Raw genomic sequence first — 25,505 nt, forward strand, 5'->3', positions numbered from 1 at the left:
GACCAAATAATCTGCCAATGTAAAAATACGCTTGGGAATTACTGATGGCACTTAAACCTAATAGCCATTTAAAGTGGATTGTGTATGCTGCTGAGCGCCTGTAATGATGGCTGTTTATGTGGCCTTCCATTTATAATAATTATGCAGAGTGTGGGGAGGGGGGTCGCCGTGCAGTTCTGGACTATTGGCTTAGGCTGAATAATGACCTACTGTAGTTGACCGGGAGATGACCGTTGCCTTCGGCATGACCCCAGAACCCCAGACTCACCCCCTGATGCCTCTGCTGGTAAATAGAATGCTCAATATGTCTATACAGCTCCTCTGCGTCTATTGCCACAAAGAACGCTGGTGCGTAGATGAGTGTGTGAGAACTAGTAAAAAGGAGGGTCTAAAGATCGCCTCTGTCTGTTTCCACTAGATTTTCCTTTTCTTTTATGGCACCTTTTCCTTTTCTTTAGGCATTTTGTAGGAGACTGACCCCCTGGGCAGAAGGCCAACTGGAGCAGCCATTCGTCTGAAGTTTACGAGGTTGTGTCTCAGAAGGCTGGAGATAACAGGCAGTCACACAGTCCTGTCTGTGAGAACTGATCTCTCGTATGAATATTCATATTTTTATGTCTATATATACAGTATATAACTTGTATTATCTGATACATGAATGTATCTGAATTTGGCGTGTTTGTATGCTTTTCAGAAACAATCACTCATATGCTATCCACATCTAAAAACAATTTGAGTATCAGAGTATAATTCTTGTATCGTAAAATATTCCTGTTTGGCATAGAATTTGCATTAAAAAACACTAGATGGGACCCCCATCTTAAAGAACATCACAGCCTACAGCCAGAAGGTGGCAGTGGTGTCTACAGACGCAGTTGACTCTTCGTTAGACTGACACCCCAGATTCCAGCCCCTGTTGGTGAAAGTGTTAAACACACCCCATGAAAATGCCAAAAATGAATGAAAGGGATGTCAGTGGGCCTGCATGTTAAAAGGGTCCTGGAGAAGTTTGCCTCACATCTTTAGAGTCATAAATCTCATCGCTTCTCATTCCTGGATTTTAAGGGAATTCCACTGGGAATCCTGGCATGTGTTGTGTCTGACCTTTGGGAGTCATGTACTTTGAATCTAGGGGCATAAATTAAGATTCAGGAATGCACAAGGATGGCATGGTTGAGGGAAACAGAACGGTTTAGAAAGAATCTCTGTGGGCCCCCTCTGCAACACAAGGAGAGAGTGAAAACAGCGTGCCACACAAACAAACTACAACATGAGAATTTCACAATCTGCTCCAGAAACAAATGAAAGTATTGCGTAAAATTAGTGATTAGAGCAATGAGAAAAACATTTGAGAGTACGTTGCCGTTGCTGTTTCTTCAGCGCTGAGGATTGAGCAGGCAGTACGGACATGCCTATTTCATGTTTGTGTGTTCTAAACTGAGGAGCCATGGGGCAAAAACATAGACGGAATGACCGGATCTGAGGAAACCAGAAAATGTGTGTCTCGCGCAAATTAAAGATTACAATATGGATGAATTAGTTGGCATTGCATTTTAGTACCTAACTTCAATTTGCACGATTTTACTTTAGCATAACAAAATAAATAAAATTATGGTTTATATAGCCTAATATATAAAAATATAATTCTGTGTAAAAAAAGGAAAGACCATTTTAATATTATTTTCAGTTTTTCTGAATTTAGTATTTATAGTTAGGTTAGGTAAAACAAATGTGTTTCATTCTGTGAACTAACAATATTTCTCCCACATTTCAAATAAAAATATCGTTTCTATTTCTATTTATTTCCATACAATAAAAACTGAAGAAACAGGTCAGAATAACAGAAAAGATGCTCTGTATTTTTCACACCTCAAATACTGCAAAGAAAACAAGTTCATGTTCACTTTTAATAAATACAAACACTAATAATTGTATTAGGGAAAAGTAAAAAAATAAAATTTCTTTATGTGATAACCTTGATTTTTATCACACTTTTTAAGTGTCTTTCACATTGCTGTTGGCTGACTTTGTCACTCATGAGGTTTGATTTTGTTGAAATTCAGAGACGCTGGACTGAAATACAACCAGAAATGCTGCTTAAATGAAAATATGGAATGGTCTATACATTTTTCCTCCTCAATAGATATGAATACATGCGTAGTGCATTGTGTTAATAAACAGATTAGCTGTTTATTCACGGTAAGTGGTGGATCAATAAAGGCCAACGCAAGACCTTTTATAATCTGTATGCTATGCTTACACCAACACTGTGACAGGCCTGTCAACCTCTTTGATTTGTGACTTCACAGCGGTCAATCATAGCACTGCCTCAAAAACCTGTTGGTTAGCGGAATTGATTTAGCACTTTTCACGTCTTTATCACCTTGTAATTATGCTTGGTGTTGACACAAATATACTCGGGCCTCCCCTCTACGCCTCTGTGCAGCCAAATTTATGCACTCTAGTTTTATGACCACTGCTTTATGAGTGGGTCCGCCAGAGTTAGACTTGAGTTCTAGCCAACGGCCTATATTTCATTCGGTGAGGTCAATGTTCCTGGGAAGCCCCCGTAAAACAAGTACTGCAGCGCGCCTAACATCACGTGAGGACGAGCATCTGAAGTCCATGAGATGAGAGCGATACAACGCTGCTGCAATTTCAGAATTACTGCTATCAATAAAAGCTATTTCAATTACATGTCAGTCACAGAGGGATTAAAAGTAACTGCTGATAAATCTACTGCTCTGAAAAAAAGAGAATGATGAGAAAGGGTGGATAGATACGCTCCTTGTTTGCACACATTAGAATTATGGCTAATGATAAAAAATGTGCACAACATTATGCGAGAATCAGATGTAAAACCCCTTGAATTTTCAGAAGATCTTACCTTATTCAATTTAGATTCAAGGGTTCATTAACTGTCATATCTGTACATTCCACTGGTTGATCAAGCGCTAAATAATGGTAGTTTTTTCTTTACACTTTATCTGAAATAACATTGAGCTTAGTGAGGAGCAAAATTAAAACCCATTGATTTTTTCAGTGGGGTATTTTTAAGAAACAGCCACACTATGTGTTGCTGCAAACGTCCTATTTGTAAAACACAAATACATATAGATTACAGTGAACGCATCAAATAAAGTGCCTTGCATGGCTGAACACTCAATTTTCCACGACACAACTACAGTAATGAATCAACAGCCTATTATTGAGAATGTGCCCGTGTGACCACAGCATCGCAAGCGGTCTAAAGACAGATACAGTGTGTTTTCCATTATGTCAATATGAAATACTACAAAACGGGCTCGATTTGTTTTCAGCAAACCTCGCCGCTATCTGTAAGGACAATCTGTACAAATGCAACCGCTTAGAACAAATGTGTTGCTGAAATGCTATTCATTTTTAAAATGGTATGATCGTCATACGATGATCAACAGAAATTAAGAAGGCCAAAGCCCTGAAGCATTAGGCAATGTTTGTAATACGTTTTAATAAGAAAGTACTGACTGAGCGGAGACCGTCCCAGCTTTGTCATTTAGAATACAGTAAATGAATAGTTGCCATGAGAAAGTCAGTAAGTATTGACCGATATGACTCATCATATGACCAGCTGCGTATTATTCATCATTACTGAGAGAATGGGGAGAAAGAGATAGATAGAGAGAGAGAAAAGACAAGATATGCTTTTCAACTAACAAATCAGGCAATAGATCTATCTGACCTTGCGTGAGTGTGTATTTACACAAGTGTGTGTTAAGATGTTAAGAAAGATGGGTGAAAACACAGACCTTGCTGAGGATGTAGATGAGATCTCCTCTTTGGAAGGCCAACTCATCTGGTCCCTCCGCTTCACAATCCCACAGACCTTGGTAATAGTTTGCATAATCGGAACCTCCTTTATTAAAAACACAGATGTGACAAATGTTTTTATTTTAAGCACATTGCAGATTCGTACATATAAAAAGAACATACTCACCAATTTTGTCACAACCTTCGTCGACAAGGTCTAAATTTTCATCATCTATAAAAAAAATAGTCAGTACAGATCAACCAAGCATGTAAATGCATCTTTTGGCACCAGTCTAAATCAGCACATAAACCACCCATTTCTTCTGTATAATAATGCAATGTTTTCCTACATTTGACTGCTCTGCTTTACAGTAAGCTTTTTTGAAACTCTGTTAAATGGATATTAAACAATATCAGCAGTGTTGGAAGAACAACTAACTCTGGTTTGATGTATAGGGGAGGTGTCAGGCTGGGTTAGATGGCTAGTGTGTTTCAGGCAGACAGGCATTGATTCTGGGCGTGGCACCTCTAGGTCTATGAGGTGACAGTGATAGCCTAGCTTTCTGTCTCCCACATCCATCCTCACGCTGTCAGCCTGCCGATAAAACCAACGTCCAGCAACCCTATACTTCCCACTGCTCAGGCGTACCCTGAGCTTCCAGGAACAGCATGGGGGGAAAACCTGTAAACCTAAAGTTGCAGATCCTGCAAGTGCAATATATGTGACTTTAAAATATGTTTAAATCAGACCTTAAGGAAGCTATGAACATTAACATCGTCGAAGTAAGCTAGCGCGTCCAGTTGCAGTAGGAAATATGAAATGTGAACGTTGAAAATTTTGGCTGGTCCCACAATACAGTCCTATCTGTAATATTGTAAAAAATTAATTTAGCAAACATTTAACTAAACATTTTAATAAATAATCAGAAAAGATTTATAAACTAGTAAATTTGTATTAGCACCTATTGTACTATTGCTCGTTGTATGACATATTGCTTATTACTTCCCGAACTCTTTGTAAGTCGCTTTGGATAAAAGCGTCTGCGAAATCTGCAAATACATAAATATTGGTAATACTTGACCTTTTAATGACTAAAACTAATAATGTATTTATATAATAGTAATACTAACAATAAAAGTCATCCATAAAATAAATTTACAATAATACAAATTTAATTATAAATTATAATAATAAATAATGCAAATATACTGAAATCTAAAATAAAGTTGCAACACACAAACTCTTTTACAATAACTATAAAACTAATAAATGGTTGATTTTAGTTTATTCATAATACATTAAATACATACATGCATTTTTTAGACTTACGGTATTATCTTATATTTAAATATAAACATAGTTTATAATTATATGTGCATTATATATTAGCAATATTTTGACTTGAATTAACAATAAACAACAGTAGTGTTTATAATTTCATATATATAATTTTAATTAATATTAATAAATACTCTAACAATGTGATAGATAATAGTTTGTTCACGTTAACTAATGCATTACTTTATGTTAACTTATTAATGTGTAACCCCTTATTTGCTTGAGTGATGATTAATACATGTCATAAGTTCTACTGAATTTTCATTAAACACTTCTGAATTGATTTGTTTGATGAGATTATTGAAAATATGAGCGCCCTTAATTCAGCACTTTAAGACAATATGTCATAGCAGTAAGAACTGCTCAGCACTTTTCTAAACTGAAAATCCGAGAAGATGAGAAAGAGATGAATGATGGGTGGAAAAGTGAGAGAGGTGGTCACTCGATCTGCCATCTGTGGCCAGCTCAGCTGCCCAGCACACATGGCAAAGTAAGGTGAAAATGACAGCAACCCAGAGTGATGTATTTCTCCTAAGAGGTCTCATTAGGTCCCTCTGAGGGTCCTGCTATCACTTTAGGTGACCAGATCTTGATGTATATGCTCTTATTGACGGCGTTCAACAATGCAGACCTGATGGTAACAACATCAGCTTTTCTCAGCTTAAAATCCTATTATGAACAGCGATCTGCTTGTGCACAAGCCAACAAAATAGTTGGGTAGGTCATTTTCATCTATTTTATTTTAAGTGACCAGTCTGTATAGCTGATATAATTGTATAACGCTGTATTTTCTTTTCTTTACCTGGAAGAACCTCATAAATATCTTCTTCCTCCTCGTCATCATCCTCTTGGATTCCTGCTCGGTTCTCCCATTCTTCACGGGAGCTCTGGGGTGGTTGTCTCTTACTTGGAGTTGGCACTGATGCTGGTGCCAGCCCAGAACGTGATGGTGGTGGTGTGGTGGCTCGTTCAATGTCATCATACGTTTCTTCCTCTTCTTCCACTTCTTCCTCATCATCCTCAACAGGGATGAAATTAGAGCTCAGATCTTGGAAAGAAGCCATAAAACATAAGCACCTTTAATAGAATAATAATGAGAGCATGAAATCAAGGAGGACGGCAAACGTCAAACACATTTTTGTTAAAATTATATTGTAAGCGTAACAATTTAAGAGACATTTTGAGTTGAAAAATATACAATAATTGTGCGTGTGTGTTTTGGACTGGGTATAATCCATGCTATCCCAGCATTCGTTATGGTTCCAAAGACCAAAAAGGTACAAAAGAGATCAAATAAGTCTCTGACCTGTGACCCAAAAATAATGCTTAAAACCTTAATTCTTTCATGCATTATTTTACGACAAGCTTCCTAGGGAATTTAAAACAAAGACTTATTTTCAAAAGGTTTTTTGTAAATGCTATGCACTGTAGTGACCTCTATTCCTGAAATGGTTCACATTCATCACAACATAATTTTTTTTTAAAGGGATAATTCACCCAGAAATGAAAATAATGTCATGAATTATTCACTCTCTAGTTGTTCCAAACCTGTGTCAAATTCTTTGTTTGGTTGAACACAGAGAAAGATATTTGGACAAATGCTTGTAACAAACAGTTCTTGGACCCCATTGACTACCATAGTCAAAATAACAATGGCAGTCTAAAGTGCCCCAGGACTGTTTGCTGTCTTACATTCTTCGAAATATCTTCTTTCGTGTTCGACAGTAATTTTTCCTTCTATAGTCAAGGTGGTCAAAAGAACTGTGATGAACATTCTTCCAAATATCTTTGTGTTCATCAATTTAGTAAAAATAAATTTTTATGGGTGAACTCTCCCGTGAATATCTTAATTTATAATATCTATCATTGTTTTAATATTTCTATTAATGATCAGATTTTGAATCCTACATTTTTAAACCGTACCAGACTGTTCAGAAAGACATGCATTTGCTATGAAATCTGAAAAAGAAAGGTGTTAAAGTGTTGACAAAGGAGCGTTCAAGTTAACATTTATTACAGCGCTAATACCGAATGATTTTCATGCCATTTGGCTGTATCTACACGTGCGAAGGGGGATGGGGAGGGAGAAAAGTATCTCAGGAGTGTCTATTACTTCCCGCAAATCAGACGGCCGCATCGAGCCCATTTTAGAGTGGCGAGGGTGCCTCAGATCTGTCTCAGATGAAGTGAGGGCCTGATTGCAGGTGACTGAGCTCTGTAACACAGGCTATCGTATCCTCACTGCCTGGATGCCAAGCAGGACCAGATCGATGCCCGTAAAGGATGACCGTGCAAATCCCAATCAATTTCCAGTAAAGAGCGCTGCGCTACGGGGAAGAGGAGGCTGTCTGAGCCACGTTGGACTCAGGAGCTCTGTGACGTGCTTGATGAGGAGGTCTACAAACTATCTTATTGGTTGAGCCGTAAAGAAAGTTATTTGTATGCCGTTTTTTTTATAAAACTGCCCTTTTCACCTTAGGACGATCATTGTAGCGCTCAACTTAAGTCAGATGCATTCAGCATAATATGTTCAAATGCGTTCCATATCTCCCATACCTTTAAGAACAAAATTGATCTGGTCCACCCATTCCCGGGCCTCACGGGGACTGCTGGCAGTGAACTGCAGAGAAAAGCCATCGTTTCTGAGTTGGGGGCTGTTCTTAGTAAAGATTTATCAGTGTAATGACAGAAAGATGACTGAACAAAGGTTGAGCTACGTGAGTGTGTGTGTGTCGAACCTGGAAAGAACGTCTTCCAGGAGCACTCAACTCAAAGCACGAATTTTTCCTGGAGTCCTTGCGTAAACTCGGGACAAGCTCAGCACTGTAGCCGTTGATATTAAAAGAACCCTTCTGCTGCTTGTCTTAAATAAGAAGAAAAAATATAAAGTCTGTCCGTACTTTTGTTATGATGTTGAATTAAAAGAGACACAAAAAAAACGTGATATACCTTTCTCAGTCCCGAAGTAATAAAATATGGTGTTGTTCAAAACACACCAGCGCTTCTGCCATTCCATGCTGAAGAAACTATGATCTAAAAAAACATTTGAAAACATTTGTGATGCCATGCTCTTATGTTATTTGTTGATACTGGAATTGGAGATTTATAAGATTCTTACCGCGCCTTTTCTTCTCCAGGTAACCTTGCTTTAGGATGTTGGTAAGGTCCTGTGCAGCCACCAATGGGATTTCTTCAAAAACTATCATATTGAAATCAAAGGGAAATAAATGTTAGTCAATATGGAGGCAGTGGATTGTACACTAGCACAGTACAATCCAATACATTATCCCATGGTTAATTTTGATATTGAGTATTGTAAATAATAATTTAGATATCTGATTTTCCAGGTTGCATACCAGTAGTTCAAGCTAAAATAGCAAATACAATGCTATACTGTAAATTGATTAGATCAAATGCTGTATACTCAGCAGGGACACATTGCTTAACTGCAGATTTTCAAGAACACAGATCAATACACATACTGTAGTGCAGACTAGATCAGTCATGTGTTAAAACACATCAGGACAACGTAAAAAATATGCCATTGCTATTTAAAGGCATAGTTCACCCAAAAATAAACATTTGGTAAATACTAAAATAATTTCTTTACCCTCATGACATTCAAAACCAGTATAAAACTCCCTTGCTCAACACAAAGACAATTTTGAGAAATGTCTCAGTGGTTTTGTCTCCATGCGGGGAAATGGTGTTTGTTTACCAACCTTCTTCAAAATATGTTATTTTGTGTTCTGCAAAAAAAGAAAGTCATACAGGTTTGGAATGACATGAGAATGAGTAAATGATATCAGAATATATTTTTTTGGGGTAAATATCCCCTTAATATACTATAAAATACACAGATGGTTTATTGCGAAAATTAATGTGCATACCGAATATTTACAACCGAATAATAAAGATTGTGTAACATCTGTGTTCTGAAATGATGACAAAGTACACGGCTTGCTGCACCATGCCACAGCCACACACACACCATTTTGAACATGTTTTCTAGGGCACGTGAGACTGGCACGGTAGGTCAACGGTTCTTCAGACAGAGACACAAATCTTCAACCTTTTGATCCAGCTTTCATCAGCGTCAAAACTCAGAGATAAATAAGACGGCAGGTGGGTCTCTGGGCACGACACCAAACTTATTTAAAACCCATTTAGACACGAGCAGATGCTTCCCGCCACCCCACTGATGACAGCATAAACTCTGTGGTATCTTTTCTATTTGAATTAAAGCTGCCATCGAATGCATATTAAACAGACAAAGTCCTGCAGTCAACTACGCAACCGTCCGAAAAGCTGAAAGCTGTGTTTAACTTCAACTTTGTCATTTTAAAAGATCACAGTAACTCGAACGACGAGGTAACAGCTTGGAGAATCTAATGTCCCTATAAATAAGACTCGTCTCATGAAAGTTCGTCACTACAACCGCTCTTGTATGTGACATCACCACATAGCACCGCGACCGGCCATGTTAGACGTCCAGTTTACCAGACAGATGACCATCTCAGGAGATGCCCTGTGACCCTCAAATGCATTCACACACACCCGTACATCAGCCACAGACAAACACACGTAAGCCGTTTCCATACACACGACCACAACTCAGCCGTCATAAATACAACAGAACTACACACTGTTTGTCAAGTGTAAGTTGATGTATCATCTAAAACAGGAGGCCTCGGTCCAACCACTTCTCTCTTCATTTTTCTCCTCCTTCGCTCTCGACCCGACACCTTTTACTCCCCTCATCCATCCACATCCCCCTCTCTTCATTTATCTAAAAGGTCAAGCCCTGGTAAAAGTTCAGAAGAAACAGAATAAACACAAGAAATGTGAGAATGGTGTACAATTAACAGTCTCTCTAATCTTCACACACCTACTGACAACCTTCTTCCACTGAGCCCTTTCTGTCTGACCCCATGGTGTGGTCACTTAAGCATTGACAAAACCAACGGTGAATGAATAATACACCTTCAGTCATTCTTCACCTGCGGTTGAGTTTCTTAGGAAACAGAACAGTGGGTGTGTGTCTAGACAGTCCCTGTATTTATAATTCTTCCACAGGGTAGCAGTGTAACCAAACATTTCACCTATGGAAAAAAACGGCATGGTTATGTATTCTGAATCCCAACCTTCTCGGAGGAAACGGAAGATTCTAATTGGGCGTACGCACACAGCAGACAACTTCAGGGATGTCTTCTAAACCAATCAGATGGGTTTTTTAAGTCGCTGGACACAAAAAGCTGCCAAACCGTCACACCGTGTCTACACCGGACACCACCGGCACAATGTGACACGACAAAAGACATTAGAAAAGCATTAGCAACCATTAAAATTTTACATTTGTCCACACTGGAAGCGGCGTAACGCAACGCCCCTGTCGCGTCCCTTGTAGACACGGTGTAAGGAAAGGAGCGAGACCGTGTTTCTAGATTTTGAAATATTGCAGGTTTGCCCTAACTTCTATATTTTGTTCCTTTTGTCATGTTATGCGTCACATTGTATAATTTATATTTAAATATCATCCAAGCCACACATACGCAAGTACCTCTGCAGAACTACAGTATTATGTTATCATAAAAAGGAATTTCATTTTGGCTATAAATTACATTTTAATTATTCAAAACAGTGAGGTTTCTTAACTCTAACCAGCCTTGCATTCTCCCTCCTCAATTAACACCGGACCAATCATTTCCATTTAAATGCACTGTAGATGTTTATGAATATTTCAGAATGTTACATCACCGCCGTGCTCAGAGGCTCTGTGCCGTCAGGCCTTTCCCAACTTTCATTTATTTTGTTATCCCATATTGTTTGTGATTTCATTTGTTTGAAAATACATCTGTGCCAACATCAATAATTACAGAGTATTAAGAGAAGAGCAGAAACGTACACATAAAGGGAGCATGGGAAAGCATGCTTTAATCAAAATGGAGAACTTTTACACCCGCTTGATGTCCGTTTCCAAGCTTAATTTTGCTCACTTTGTTGGTAACTCTAAACGAGGAGGAGATGTGGGAACAGGAGAAAAGAGAGCGACACAAAGCTAATGACTTTCCTCCAGGCGCTCTCCGCGGCTGCTGGGCGCTCTGTGGTGATGCATGGCATGGCGGCTGCGATGTGGCAGGGCAAGATTGGTGGAGTGAGGCATTGAGCATGCCACGCGGGGGAACGTTCATCAGTGCCACGGAATACGAAATGCGAGGACTGATGCCATGAGAGGAGCTCGACGGGATACCAGAGAACCATGAGATGACTGGTCCAGACACCTCCCCCCCACCTCCTCCTTCCACAGCATGGAGGTAGGCACAGCTCCAGGTCACATTGCTCCTATCACTCCGCAACACACTGCCTGCAGCTGCCAATGGGTTTCTGTGTTTACTCCTAACGGACTCATTACGCAGAGAATTTCTCTGTAACAATGATATAAAAAACTAATTTGATGGCAAGAGCAGCGGGTCTTAAATGAGTGGCGAAAAAACCCACCTCATATACAATTTTTATTAATTACAGGTCCTCGTAAGCTCATATCAGTATTTCATATCTGATTATGAAAGAGCGGGCTTTGGGCGGATTTAACGTCAGCACCAACGTGGCTAATATTGCGCTCACAGGTGACGTTATGAGCGCAGTAGTTGATCCAGCTATAAAAATATGATTGATTTTATAATGACCCGAGGAAGTTAATGTACGCCACCGTCAAATAGCATCACAGCTTGGCAACGAGTCAATGACAGGCCACAGTCAGCGCTGATTGGTGCAAAGGTATAGGTTTGCCAACAACATAAATGGGTGAAAAATGTAGATTAGACATATTTCACTTGGCCCCAGAAAATCTAGCGCAGGAATTTGTGCAGGAAGACACATGCGAATAACCAAATGCACAAATCCTTTGTAGGGGAGAGCATTTATAATAAAACTGTATATAAAATATACATTTATAATTAAATGTAATATCAGTAATTAAAAGCACAATGCATCTAGCAGTGGCCATATCAGGTGTGTTCAAATTCAAATTCATAATTCAATTTTTGTTTTTTCAGCTTCAGTAACAAACGGCATAATAATAACTTTTAGTTTTCAGTTTGAGCAACTTAAAGTTTGAGTAAACTTGTCTTATGTACTTTTCTTTAATAATATTTATTTATTTCCTTTATCTCGCAAAAATCTCAGTTCCATCATAACACAATAAATATAATAGATATATAATAAAATTCAATTCAATCAACTAAAATCAATAATTAAGTTACAAAAAAAGTATTCCTTATGACTGTAACAGCCAATTCTAGGTCTATTGAAATATTGGTTCTTATGAATATAAAGAATGCACATAGAGCATTCATGTGTCATAAAAGTTCAAATGTGGATCAACTGTAGATTTTAAATTATTGATATATTTCATGTTTTTCTCCTTTTAAAAAGTCTTCTTAAATGCATTTTTCATTTCGTTTCCATGCAATGCACTTAGTCTTAGATAGTCTTATGACATTATGATGTCCTTCATTTTAAAATACGTTTAATACCTTACTACTATTCCTCTGAAACCTCTTATCTCCATGTTCCGTGATCTTTATTTTTTACATGAATCATGATTATTAGTCACCCTTCAAGTTTCTCACCGGGTTTTGCAAATATTTAACCAATAAAAAGTACTAAAAAGTGCTTGTCGACAATACAGTATGAAATACAGTGTTTTTTTCATGTCCTGGTAAAACTGTGAATTTGGACATATACAAGGTTTCTCAAGGACATCAACGAAATGTTAACATGCTTAATAGACCTCCCCATAGATACCCCCATAGAATCACTGCTAATATGTCAAAAATATCTGTATAATTATCTCGGCCCCCGACATTCCTACAAGGATTTTTGAGAACTCATTGCTGCATTACAGGCTTGACTTTGCCATTTCCGATAGCGATCATTGACGCAGTATGATGATTTACTGTATAGATATACAATCTAAGAAAATCTGTAAAAATCTTCCGTATATAAAACACTAAACGGGGCAAAAAAAATCGATGGTAACATCGGCAGCCACTCCAATGTCTTTCAGTAGCAAAACTGCTGCATGCAGTGGATGCAAGGGTTCTGCGGCTGACCTCGCCGTGAACCTCGGAGATGAGGTGAAACAGAAGGCACGAGGGTCCCTGGGGGGCCGAGGGGAGAGGCAGGGGAGGAATGTTGATCAGGGAGAGATGGAGAGAGTGGGATTACGGTGCTCTCCTGTACAGCACTTGATTAGAAAAAAGGAGCACTCAGAGCATCCTTAACCCCGCCCCCACACACACACCATGCCCACCAATATACAAACTGCACACAGAGAACAGCAAATTGAGACATTTTTCCTCATTAAAGGCAAAAGCAGTGGCCTTTGTGCAATGCCTGAGCATAGCAAACATTAGGAGGGTGAGAAAAGGAGTAAAAACAATAGGGAAGAAGAGAGCAAGACAGAAAGAGAGAAAAAGATCCCTTGGTGAAGGGCTAGATTGAACATCACCTATCTAAATAGCTCTTAACAAGAACTGATTCGATTTGAATGAAAAGGATCTGTTATTCACAACGTGAGACCTGATATCATGCAGCCCCTGAACCGTTTTACCGTATTACTTATTATTTACAAGAGTCCAGGACGGACCCTCAGTCAGCCCCTGCAATTGTGGGCTTCACACATTATATGGGAAACCATTTAGCATGCTTTAGTGCCACAACATTGTTCCTCTACTTACAACCCGCACCATACAAGAAGACAATTTATAGCCCAGCTATGAGTAGGGAAAGCACAGGGGGCCCTCCGCAGAGAGGCCGGAGCCTATAAATTTACCCCCATACATTATTACATCCATTCAAAAGTTTAACTGCAAATACTATAATCCTGAGATGGGAGAGAGAGGTGGACCGAGGTGCACATGACTGGAGAAGATATGTTTCAAAAACAGTGTCATCACACAGTTCTCTAATGAAAAATGAGTTCAGAGGGATGTGGAAATGCATTTAAAGCTGAGAGCTGGCATAAGAAAGCTTGGAATTCAGGTAAATGTTGCTGGTGGTTATAGACATAGCAAGGCAAAATTAATCATCCGAATATAAATTCCTATTTCAAATTGTGTATTTCAGCAAGAACTATGCTAAATAAAATTAGTAAATAGCTACAAAATATAAAGTTTTGAAAAGACAAGAAGTGAAAAAGCCACTACAACTGTGACTAGATTTAAGGATTTTTACAGCATTCCTTTTGTTTTAAATTAAATGTTTTATTACAATGTCTTTCTACCTAAATTTAAAATGTATTCTTATTATTTATTATATTTATTTATACCTATTTCTAGTTTATGTGGCATAATGCATTTTTCAAGGGTGAATCCTTGAAGACGTTTGCTTTTCTTTATGTATTATGATCTTTATTGTTTAAATATATAGCCTTGCATTATTGTTGTTTTTTATTAAACCTATAAAATAATAATTAACACGTAAGAGGAATGTTACAACTGAGACGTTACTTTATAACAGATGTAAAAATAGGCATATACCGCAGCTATTAATGGACTTAATTGATCTAAACTCAAATAAATGTGATCCAAATCTGCATTTAAAATTAAATAAGAGAAATATTTAAAAATACATGTTTTTATTTTCTGCGTGTTTTTTTATTTATCTAGAATGTGACATGTGAAATATGCCAGCAGACACGTGTCTACCGTCGGAAGACGTAAATCTTGATTCGTGATATTGAGCATCTATCACATAAGGAATGCAGCGCGGGTCGTAAAGTTTGACGTGTTTGTTAACGTTCCACAAGTGTGCCAAACAAGTATTTATGACTTTCTGATAAACTCCAGAAAAACTATTGTTTATTTAACAAAGCGTGTAAAAAAATCAGATTTGAATATTAGCAAAATGTGAATTTAAATTAAGGTAGGTGTCCTTCAGGATAAACATAAAAAAATAAGTACTATAGATAAGTATTTACCTTTCAAAAAAGAAATTGGAAAAAGGCTTCTACAATCCCACCAGGGGGCGTCGTGTTAAAAGAAGGTGAATGGTGTTCTCTGAGGAAAACTGAACTTCAAAAGCATTAGGAACACTTTTAATAAAAATAAAAATTCGAATTGAATGTGAAATCAAATTAACAAAATGACACCATAATAAATATAATAGTAATATGACATTTATCACTAATAAAAGAAAGGCGTGTAGGAAAAGGGACTGAGAAATTAAAGTCTCACTTTTTATTCATTAGAACAGACTTTAGCCGTTAACCTGCACATTCCGTCACGTTTTACTGTCATTTAATTCGATTCAGAAACATTGAATTTACGGAATAAAGTGAAAAATATTCATTTGTAAACAAAGTTGATATACAGACAAGTCAAAATATTCTCCTTAATAACTGGAAAAAGAGAAATCGTTTGAAATAATGACGCTGGAGAAATGACTTTCAGGAATAAAGCGTCATGATTGTTATGAGTTACGCCTAGAGTTTATACTAATATTAATTTAACGCAAATAACCATGAAGAACAATGTGAATTAAAAAAATCTAATAACTTTTATATTTTATAAACGTTTATTTCTGACAATTCAAATGCCGTTTTTTTTAAATGGAATTATTTATGTTAAATGTAAATCATACATTTAATTGTAATTAATTCTATATTGTTCTATTAATCAACTTTCGTGTCCACAGCAAAAATGTTTTAACAAATTCACCGTCGCTCTACCAATGGGGGTTATGGGTTAAATGAACTGTTTTAATGGTACAGGCCTGTCAACATATACACAATACTATTACATAATCAAAACATTTATTCATGACCTTTGAAATGCTTTCTAAATAAAGAATGCGCCTGTTGCATAGGGGCAGCCCACACACTAGCTGCGCGAGACGTGAAGAAACTGCGTGTGTCCTTGAGCAAATAAATAGAAAGATCAAAGGCTTCACTATTAAATGGCGAAATTGCAAAAGCCAGCAGTTTCACATCTGTATTCTTCATCCAGCCATATATGAACAGCGCTGTCATTTTTAAATAAAGCATGCGTTTTATTTGAATAAGTTATTACATATTACAAAGGCAGCGATTTTCCATCTTAAGCGTCTCAATAAAAACTTAGTCAAGCAAGGTAAGTTTTCTTGAAGTGTTTTTATTGGCTGAGAACGTCCTGGGACTGCAGCCAGGCATTGTTGTAATAATCACTCCACAAAAAATTCACATCCTGTGATGACATCAGAAAGTTTTTTTAATCTTCCAAATCAAAGCCCTTACATCATTGTGATACATTTTCGGTTCAGTTGTTACCTTTGGTATTATCACAAAATGCAAAAAATGTAGGCCAGAGTATAAACCTCACAGACTCAGAATGCACTCCACACTCTAATTCAGAACCAAGTCAAAGCCCTTTTATGATTATTATTACATGTTTTAACACTCAGTGGAAAACATATGGCAAATATCACGTTTGACATAGTATTTTCCATTTTGAGACAGATAAATGATACCCACACAGACTGACAAATCAGATTGTGGAAAGACATTAAATGGAAAGAAAATCTCTGGCAGCCTCTTCTGCTCCTTTTAAAGATATGAAAATACTCTAAAGCTACTCAAAGAACCTCAAAAAGAAATCTCAATTGGATTACATTAAACAAAGTACAATAAACATTCTAAATCAGCCTATGTTAATTTTTTAGGGAGGAAACAATTGCCATGAAAAATGACGAACATTAAAATTGCAACAGACTGGGCAAATCTGCATTTAGCTAAAACTAAAAACAGACATCCGAACACTACTCCCTCTCTGTGGGTGTACCGACTAACACACCTACACACACTTTCATTTGTTTCCCAATGAAAGCATCAGGCCACCTGGGCCTTGCATCGAAACTTCATCAATCTCCAGAAATGGAATCCAGTGGAGAGAAAAATCAAATTCTCATTTGCAAGATGGGTAAGGGGGAGAGGAGAGAGCGAGAGAGAGAGAGAGGGAGAGAGCGAGAGAGAACTGGAGGTACCTGGAAAGGCTAACCTCTAGCTGAACCCACAGCATTGAATCGTTCTGCCATTTGTCTGCGATACTGACAAGCTGCAAAGAAGATTAGACACTCAAGGTTGTGACTTCCTATTCTGCCTATGCCATACAATGCAAGTCATGAAGGACTTCCTCTCCTCACCCACTGGAACTTTACTAGACATATACATATTTAATTGAACAATGCAGAAAATACAACATAGCAGAAAATAAATAAGGAATATTGCAACATACGCGATGTTGACTCATCACTGCACAACGATATGACATTAACAGTTGAAAATCTCATCCGAATTGTCAGTTCACTGGGCAGGAGGGAAAGTGAGAGGGTGTTTGGGTGAAGCAGTGAAATTACAAAAAGAGAGCGAGCGAGAGAGAGAGAGAGAGAGAGTGCAAATTTGAGCATCTGCAGCAGCATCACATTCTTCTGAGATTCAAGTGAACTTTTGAACTCTTATGGTTGAAGCAGTGATGCACTAAGGATGCTCGGGTCTCATAATGTGTCTATTTCAATTAATTAATGCAGAGGGAAACACGGCACTGAGACTGGGAAAACGGCAATGCAGAGGATGAGGGGAAAAGATGGTGTCATCTTTGCCAAAATCATTTAACATGCCCTGTGAAGCCTGCCAATGCCTCATGCTTTACTCATATTAACGGCACACAAGCATGTAGCCATATTAATTGCAGCTGGAGGAAGTTAAGGGAGGATTACCAGAGCGGATGTGCAGATAGATTGATCTGATTTATTTATTTTCATTTTTATATTTTTATTTTATTTTATTAGAAAATTATAATCCTATCCCCGGCAGAGGAACTTTGCTTGAACTGTGATGTTGCTACGGCAACAGAGGTCGACAAATGTAGACACTCTTTTCCTAGACGGAGTTCAGACAGGTCACGAAGTGACCAGAACAAGACCCGGGGTCAAAAGTTTACTGTAGGGAGGAAGAAACACTCAAAGAAGTGGGCACTCAGAGGAATGGGCTGCATCCTTATGTTTAGTTGAGAGGCTACATGGATGAGTACCAGCTGACACAAGCTCCAGCAATGAGGTCAAATAAGACCTCATCTATGCTTTTACAGTACATCTGCATGCATCTATGCATTCTTTTACAAGCATCAGGTCTAGAAAAATGCGTAAAAAGGACAAAATTAAACCAAATGAGACTGCAGAAGCTCTGTTGAAATAATCCCTGACAGCAATTGCGTTTATGATGATGTTCATGACGCGATAGATTTGCATATTAGGCTGGTCACTTTAGTTTGTGAGTGGTGCTTAACAAGGCTTAAATGTCTTTTTCATTGATGCAAGCTTTTTTTGGACTCTCTGGAGATTAATTACACAAATCAATTTCCTAACCAACTCAGCCATTCGTTTAAAGCCTGTAGCATCTTGAAAAAATCAAATTTACATCTTGATGATCTAATTTGCGATAAAGGCGCAACTTAACTCAGAATCCTCGCCTTGTCTGTGATTGGCTTCCTCGGCCCTGGTTGCAGAGACGTGGTGGGGTAAGATAACAGGAACGAGAGTAGCTTTTGTTTCTGGACATAAATCAAGTCACTGAACACAAAGGGCCTGGAGCATGTGCAGCCTTTGATAGTCCATACATAGATACAGCGTCTTGAACATACAAGTAATCAGATGCAAACCGTACACTTCTTCTGCTGTATTTGTTATTACTGTAATTGTGGACTGTGGATATTTTGGTTTGAATCTATAATAACTAAAGTGCAAAATGATACTTTTAGAATATTGTTTGTGTAGTTATTGACCCATGCATAAACATGCACTGCTCTTCAAAGCAACAAGAAGGTTTTTTCCCTATTTTCTGCATTTCCTAAACTTGACCTGGCAAAATATCCACCCCACCGTGAAGCTCCTCCTGCCCTCAGCTTCCCATCTTCGGCTGCAGGGTTGCTGTCATCCAGACAAGGCTGCAGGCACCGTGGGGTCAACCGTGCGGTCTGCGGGTGAAACTCAGTTCACATTACCATACAGACAGGGGCCCTGACAATAGAGCGCCCATCTGTTCCTGTCAGCTATAACAAATCTGATGTCAAACCTCCCTCTGGAGACGAAGAGGCAGCCCTGGCTAAATGAAATAACACTGACTCCTCCCACAGACGAGTCAACTGCTCCCCCGTCCTCCACCCAGGTTAGAGCGAGCAGACACAGTCAATTTCCCTTCCTCACGCAAGCATATGACATCACAGTGCAAAACACAGAGCAGGAATTGAATGCCTATACTGAACTATATTTACCCTTTGGAACGATGGGGTAAATTTGAAAATATCAGCATGCAAGGACACCAGCTCGTTCATATTACATATGCATTGGCGTTTTTTCATTCACTTGAGATTAAAAAAAACTTTGAAACGCTCCCAGCATGCAGCGTCTTTATTGAATAAAGAGCAAATGAGAAAATCTGAATTCTGAATTGCTGAAAATGGAGCACATTGAGACTTTAATCTTCATGAACATACGCATTTTTCACATTCTAATTTCATATGCTCTGAAATGGTCTCCCGTTGAAATTTCAAATGCCCTCACATAGGGTTTGATGTGCGATTCCCGATCGGTGAACTGAAAGTGAACCCTGAACTGCACTTGCCCTTGATGGTCAATTATCTTTATTGAAAGGGCGACATGATGCGAATCTTCTTCGAGTTACTCCTCTTAGACTTACATGCCTTTTTCCGGCAAAGACCCGAATCAAAAGGAACACACGCAGGTCTGACCCCTTTTGTTCTTAAACTGCAAACATATCAAATAAATGGAATGATGGAGGATTTATTTGTACCAGGTTGGTGAGCAATACAATTATTTATTTTTACCAAGTTGCACTCGTAATAAAAACAATAAAAATGTACTTTTTCAACAATACCTCACATCAACTTTTTATTCATTATGCAGCGATTTTTGTACCCCCTTTTAGTATTTTTCTGTTTGATGTGAATGTTAAAACAAGACTTTACCAATGAACTAAAAATATGTATCATCAGTATCATCTTGGGGCTGATAACAAGAGATCAGTGCTAATGAATTGAAAGTAATTCATTTATTAATTCACTTTTTTTACTTTTTCTACAAAGCTTCAGGCTTTTGATCCTTCTGATAAAACTGTCAGTTGTATGATGACTGATAAAAGAGACGATTGATAAAATAGCCCTCAGGTAGAGAGTTGAGTTGCAAGAGCAGCTGGACAAGCGGCAGATGATCTGTCACAAACCTGGCCTGAAGCCACCGCAAACTGCCCACGTTCGTAAAAAACAATCAGCACAGTAGACCAGAATGCAAACACAACAAACCGATTTCAGACTGGCCATTTTCAATCTGCTGTACATCCAATTTCAAATTTTCTCTCGCTCAATCTCTCTCTCTTTTGCACGCTCCTTTTAAACTTTGAATTTCATATCAGGGGTGTCCAAACTCTAATACACATATTGTTCAGAAGAACAAGAGGGATAAAATTTATGAGCAACACTAACACATAGGCAAACAGTGCAAACATACCACAACCCCGAAAACCCCTCATAACTCAACACCAGCTCCATAAACACTTCTGAAGCTCAGACATCCAGATCTCCTGCCACTGGAGGGAGCTCTTCATCCCCTTTCCATGGAGGTAAAAGACCACCCTCTCATTCCCCTTGACACACTACTCACTGCCAGCAGCATGGTTGTGGGAATCCACTAGAGGGTGATCTGTTACCAAACACATCCACCGGGGGATTTCATCATTACTATAGGAACCATCATATTCCTTATAACAGATAGATAGCACTCCACAATGTGCTAAAAAGCTTTAGAAAAGTTTCCTATAAATCTTATACTCCTTAATGTAAATATTCACATGGTACTCACACTCTGGAGCGACTTCGTCTTGGTAGTCAGAGGCCACCGACACATCGTCTGAGGGGGCAGAACGACCCAGACTGTTGCTCCGGTTGTCATCTGAACTATCCTCCTGACTGGTTTCAACTGGGGTAAAAACAAAAAAGAAAGAGCTTCATATAAGTAGAAATATTGTTAAAACAGATGACATATGAATAACAGGCGTGGGAGGAAAATCTAATCGTTTTTGTGAAACCAGCCTGTTTTCTAAAGAACTTTTGTTCTGGGAAAGACAGAACGAGAGCGGAAATGTGGGTGATACACTTATCTGCACAGCACAGAGTGATGCAATTAATAGGAAAAATGGAACAACTTACATCTGTGGGGAAATTCTTGTGGATGTCTGCAAAGCAAGAGAGGATTAATAAAACATTTTGAGAGAAGAACATGCTTTTGATTTAGAATTCTAAGAATTGAAAAGAAACCTACTACAGTAACAACCTAGCAATTCTCAGATTTGTAAAAATCCAATATCATATCATAATTATATTTAGACATGATTAAAGATCATCTGAGTTGTATTGTTCCACACAGGTACAAAATGTAAATATCAGTGACATTAAATATCCCTAATGTCACATTTAAACACATTGTTCCTCCATCTTTGTGAATGAATGTTTCAGATACATCATAAATGCAGTACAATAAATTGTTTACAGAGCCATAGTAGATCTAGTGGTTGGATATCTATATCACATGCATGCAGCTGTGCACTGCAGTCTTTGCAAAAATTGCAATGGCAGATCAAAGTCATGTAACCCGGTGCTGAAAACAAGCATGCATGCACTCCTTGCAAACACCTTGTTTTAGCTCAGCAGACCACAAAACCACTCTAGTGGGTAGCTGTAATACTTAACAATAGAAGAACAATTCACTTCCTTTCTGTTTAACTGATGTATTTTTTTTTTCATCATCACTGGGAGCAAGAACCTCATGTACAGCATTTGCTTCTAAACAAAATGTACACTTTGTTTATTGGTTAATGCAAACAGGATCGTGTTAGATCCTTATGTCAACTTCAAGCGTGTGGTCACATGAATTAAACGTACTGCGATTCTTTCACCTTTTCTGGATGACATAAAAGTTTCGCAGGAGAATTTCCCTGGCTTCATGAGCAGCGGTACTGAGTTCCTCGTCCTGAAGTATGTCAAAGACAAACAGTTCACAGTCTAAAAAAACAGATGTTACAATTTGGTTAACGGAAAATACAAACATAAAAAATGAGCAAACAATAATTATGAATAAAACATTCTCAACTCCTAATTGTTCCAGAACTCAAAAAGCTTTATTGTTAAAACTTTTCTCGTGTATTCCAGGTGTGATAAGATAAAAATTGACCATTATCCCATGTCGTACTGTTTAATCAAAGCAGCCCATGTGTTTTAAAATATGCAAATAATTACAAAAAGAGTGTTCTTTTTATGCAAATTACATAGAGAACAGAATGTGTGAGTCATCCTGTCTGTGTGTACCAGCAAAGCTACCAATCTTGTGATTGGCATCATTCATAACGGGCCGTTTTGTACAAATGTTTTTTCTCTGGGGTAATCACAGCATAGCAGGATAATGACAGAGACAATGAAGTCCATGAAATCATAATATAAGACTTAAACCACGAGCTCAAATGTGACATTTTCAAATGGAACTCAGGTTAAACAGTAATGTATATACCGTTGATTTTATATTGCAGGAGCATTTATTGTAGTGCATGTGTTGTTAAGTTGTGTTGTAAATGTTGAAACATATAAATAATAGAAAAATTCCCTCAATAAAATAAATTAACCAAATTATTCATATACCACACCGATGAACGATTATTTTAATACGGTTTGCTACGCTAGTTTAACTATGCTATTTATGGTAAATCCATAGTAATGCAATTTGTCGAATCTGTCAAAAAACAAGGTTGCTACACTTGCACTGTAATAAACGTAATTAAGTTAACAATGTTAACAATATTATGCTATTTTATAAATCAGAATGAACTTAACGTAAAATACCTTTTAATAGTTGTCTGAAGTCGTCAACTACCGTTCCCATCATGTAGGTCTGCTCTTCGACTCCAACAGATGTCAACGTTAATGAAATATTGGCTACTGATGTCAACGGCTGGAACTCAAAGATTTTTCTGCATGAATCTGGTTGTCACTTGTCATCATCAAAAGGAGTTCGCGTTCTGAAAGAAAAACAGTTTGAGACGACACGAGGAAGTTCACGGAAGGCATAAAGGAAGTGCACAGCACATTGTCATGTCATGTAAATGAAACAAGCATGTGGCCTAACAACATCCAATAATGTGACACGCATTGTAACATTTTTTTTAAATTACTTTAGTTTACTACTGTTTATTTTAATATTGTGAGGCCATCCACATCATGGACTATTGAATACAACGTGTTGAATCTGTTTTGATGCCTTCAGGCCAACAGACCAAACTCCAGAAACGTCACACCGCAATAAAGGAGACTCTCTTTTATGACCATCGATAACATCACTGTAGCTTCGCCGGTCTAATGTGTAAGTAGCACCCACAACATGATCTCCACTTTGAAAGACTCAAGAATATGAGGTTGAGATAGGCCAGCGATACCCCGAGTCACGTGATTTCACTTTGGCTTTACAGTGCTAGATATTACCGATATGGTATGACGATGTTTACGTCGTACAGTTATGAACCAGCACTAGGTTGTCATAGCAAACTGTCATAGGCTACAATTCTCTGTGAGGTCTCTGCGATTCATTTGTATCATTTCGCAAAAACATTTCACGATTGTCGGGCCTTTGATACAATGTGAATGACTGAAGGTTTGAGTCACACTTAATCTGCTGTTGTTGAAGTTATTACAATAGTAACTACATTTAATCAGACCAAGAACTGTTTGTTTTGATTGTACAAATTGATTATGAAATTCTAAAGCGCTGTCACTAATCTGTTCACATTAGGATATATTTTAACTTGAAGATTATACATGGCCAACATAAACTATGCATTGGACTCCAAATCCAGTAGAGTGTAATATTAGGTTTTTACTTTTTGTGAAGAAATTGTGAAAGTAGATCCATAGGCCTATATTATTTTTAATGTAATTTTGGTAATACAAATTGTAATAAATGTGTTTTAAATAATAAAATCATTGTTCAATTTTGTTAGTGGTGATTGGTGAACATTCAATGCTAGGGTGATGTCATCTTGTCAGGGGTTTCCATTGTATTGTTATGTTGTTTCTACAGCGTTCTGGGTGATTTGTAGTGCATTTCTGTGGGGTTCTAGGAGGTTGCTAGGGTGTAGCTAAGAGGATACATTCGCAAGCACCACTATCAGTATTTATTTGATTACCAAGACAAGGGAGGATGTTTTTTATTATGTATATATATATTTTGGCCTTAATAAATTTATTTATTCATTTTTCAATTCATTCATTGAAATGTTTTGACTACTAAAACCCAAACTTGTATACTCCATGTGACCATATGCATGATATTTATTTAGTTCCAAGTACTTTATTTGTGTGTTTTCTTGTTTTTTCTTGTTGTTTTTCACACTTCGTAAACTTAATAGATAACATATAAACCTTACTAGGATACAAATTTTCAATGTGGTGGAAACGATACCAAAATATCACAACAAAATATTTAAATAGGCCTACTGGAATAGATTAGTTTCATGTTTAGATTTTTACATTTTGATATTTACAGTTTCAAATGAATTCTTGGACAATAGGTAAAGCATGTAAATGGGACAACAGATGAATAAGCGTTACTAAATAAATAAATATCAATTATAAGGTCTATTATGCCCAATAATTACCAAAAACAAAATGCTAAATAAATGTATATTTTAATAACAAATCCCAGGAAATAAAAACAATTGCAATAGAGATATTTATGGAGATATTTATATTTATAGACATTATTAATGTGTTATTTTACAGGCATGCCAAATAGGACTATGTACTGTGACACTCTTCAGTCAACCCATTGCGAAACATGTAACTTAATGTTATAGGCGTTCTGATATTTATCTGATTGTGGGTTAGATGTAAGGTGTTTTCCGCAGGTACAGGGTGGAGGAAGATCTTGAAAGAAAAACATCTGAATGTAAAGGGGGAGTAGAATTCCAAGGAGAGGACATGACCGAATGACCCCTGCGTCACTGTCCCTGCAGCTATTGGCCCCTTGTGAAGGTACATAGAGCAATGAGCGTGGCCCTCGACTCCAGCATGAGCTCTGCCTCCTGCCTGCTGGGCACAGCCATATGAAAGGATCTTGCCTTTGTAATCCGCCCAGGATTACACCTCCCAACAATGCACAGCTGAAAGGGCGACAAAGACCCAGTATCAAACACCGGCCCGGGCTGATGAGAGGAACCTGCTATGATCTCCTACCACCAACACTGCCATCAGCACCTCTCATCTCCCCAAGAGAGCTCCTTTAGCAT

At 37.9% G+C, this 25,505-nt stretch overlaps 1 protein-coding gene across 1 annotated transcript in view; it reads right to left on the reverse strand.

Annotated features, from left to right (window-relative positions):
* The window catches only part of skap1 (src kinase associated phosphoprotein 1), a 28,427-nt gene extending 5,135 nt beyond the window's left edge, over window positions 1-23,292 (reverse strand). Inside the window, exons 1-11 of the mRNA XM_079476181.1 lie at window positions 23,068-23,292; window positions 22,131-22,236; window positions 21,385-21,410; window positions 21,038-21,154; window positions 8,247-8,327; window positions 8,078-8,161; window positions 7,867-7,991; window positions 7,685-7,748; window positions 5,931-6,176; window positions 3,977-4,021; window positions 3,789-3,895 (exon numbers count right to left, since the gene is read on the reverse strand). Coding sequence (XP_079332307.1) covers window positions 3,789-3,895; window positions 3,977-4,021; window positions 5,931-6,176; window positions 7,685-7,748; window positions 7,867-7,991; window positions 8,078-8,161; window positions 8,247-8,327; window positions 21,038-21,154; window positions 21,385-21,410; window positions 22,131-22,236; window positions 23,068-23,110 — 1,044 coding nt within the window. The 5' untranslated portion in view covers window positions 23,111-23,292. The remainder of the gene's footprint in view (window positions 1-3,788; window positions 3,896-3,976; window positions 4,022-5,930; window positions 6,177-7,684; window positions 7,749-7,866; window positions 7,992-8,077; window positions 8,162-8,246; window positions 8,328-21,037; window positions 21,155-21,384; window positions 21,411-22,130; window positions 22,237-23,067) is intronic.
* Between the last annotated feature and the right edge of the window lie 2,213 nt (window positions 23,293-25,505).

The sequence above is a fragment of the Barbatula barbatula genome (genome assembly GCF_947034865.1).
Source record: "Barbatula barbatula genome assembly, chromosome: 16".
Classification (NCBI taxonomy): Eukaryota; Metazoa; Chordata; class Actinopteri; order Cypriniformes; family Nemacheilidae; genus Barbatula; species Barbatula barbatula.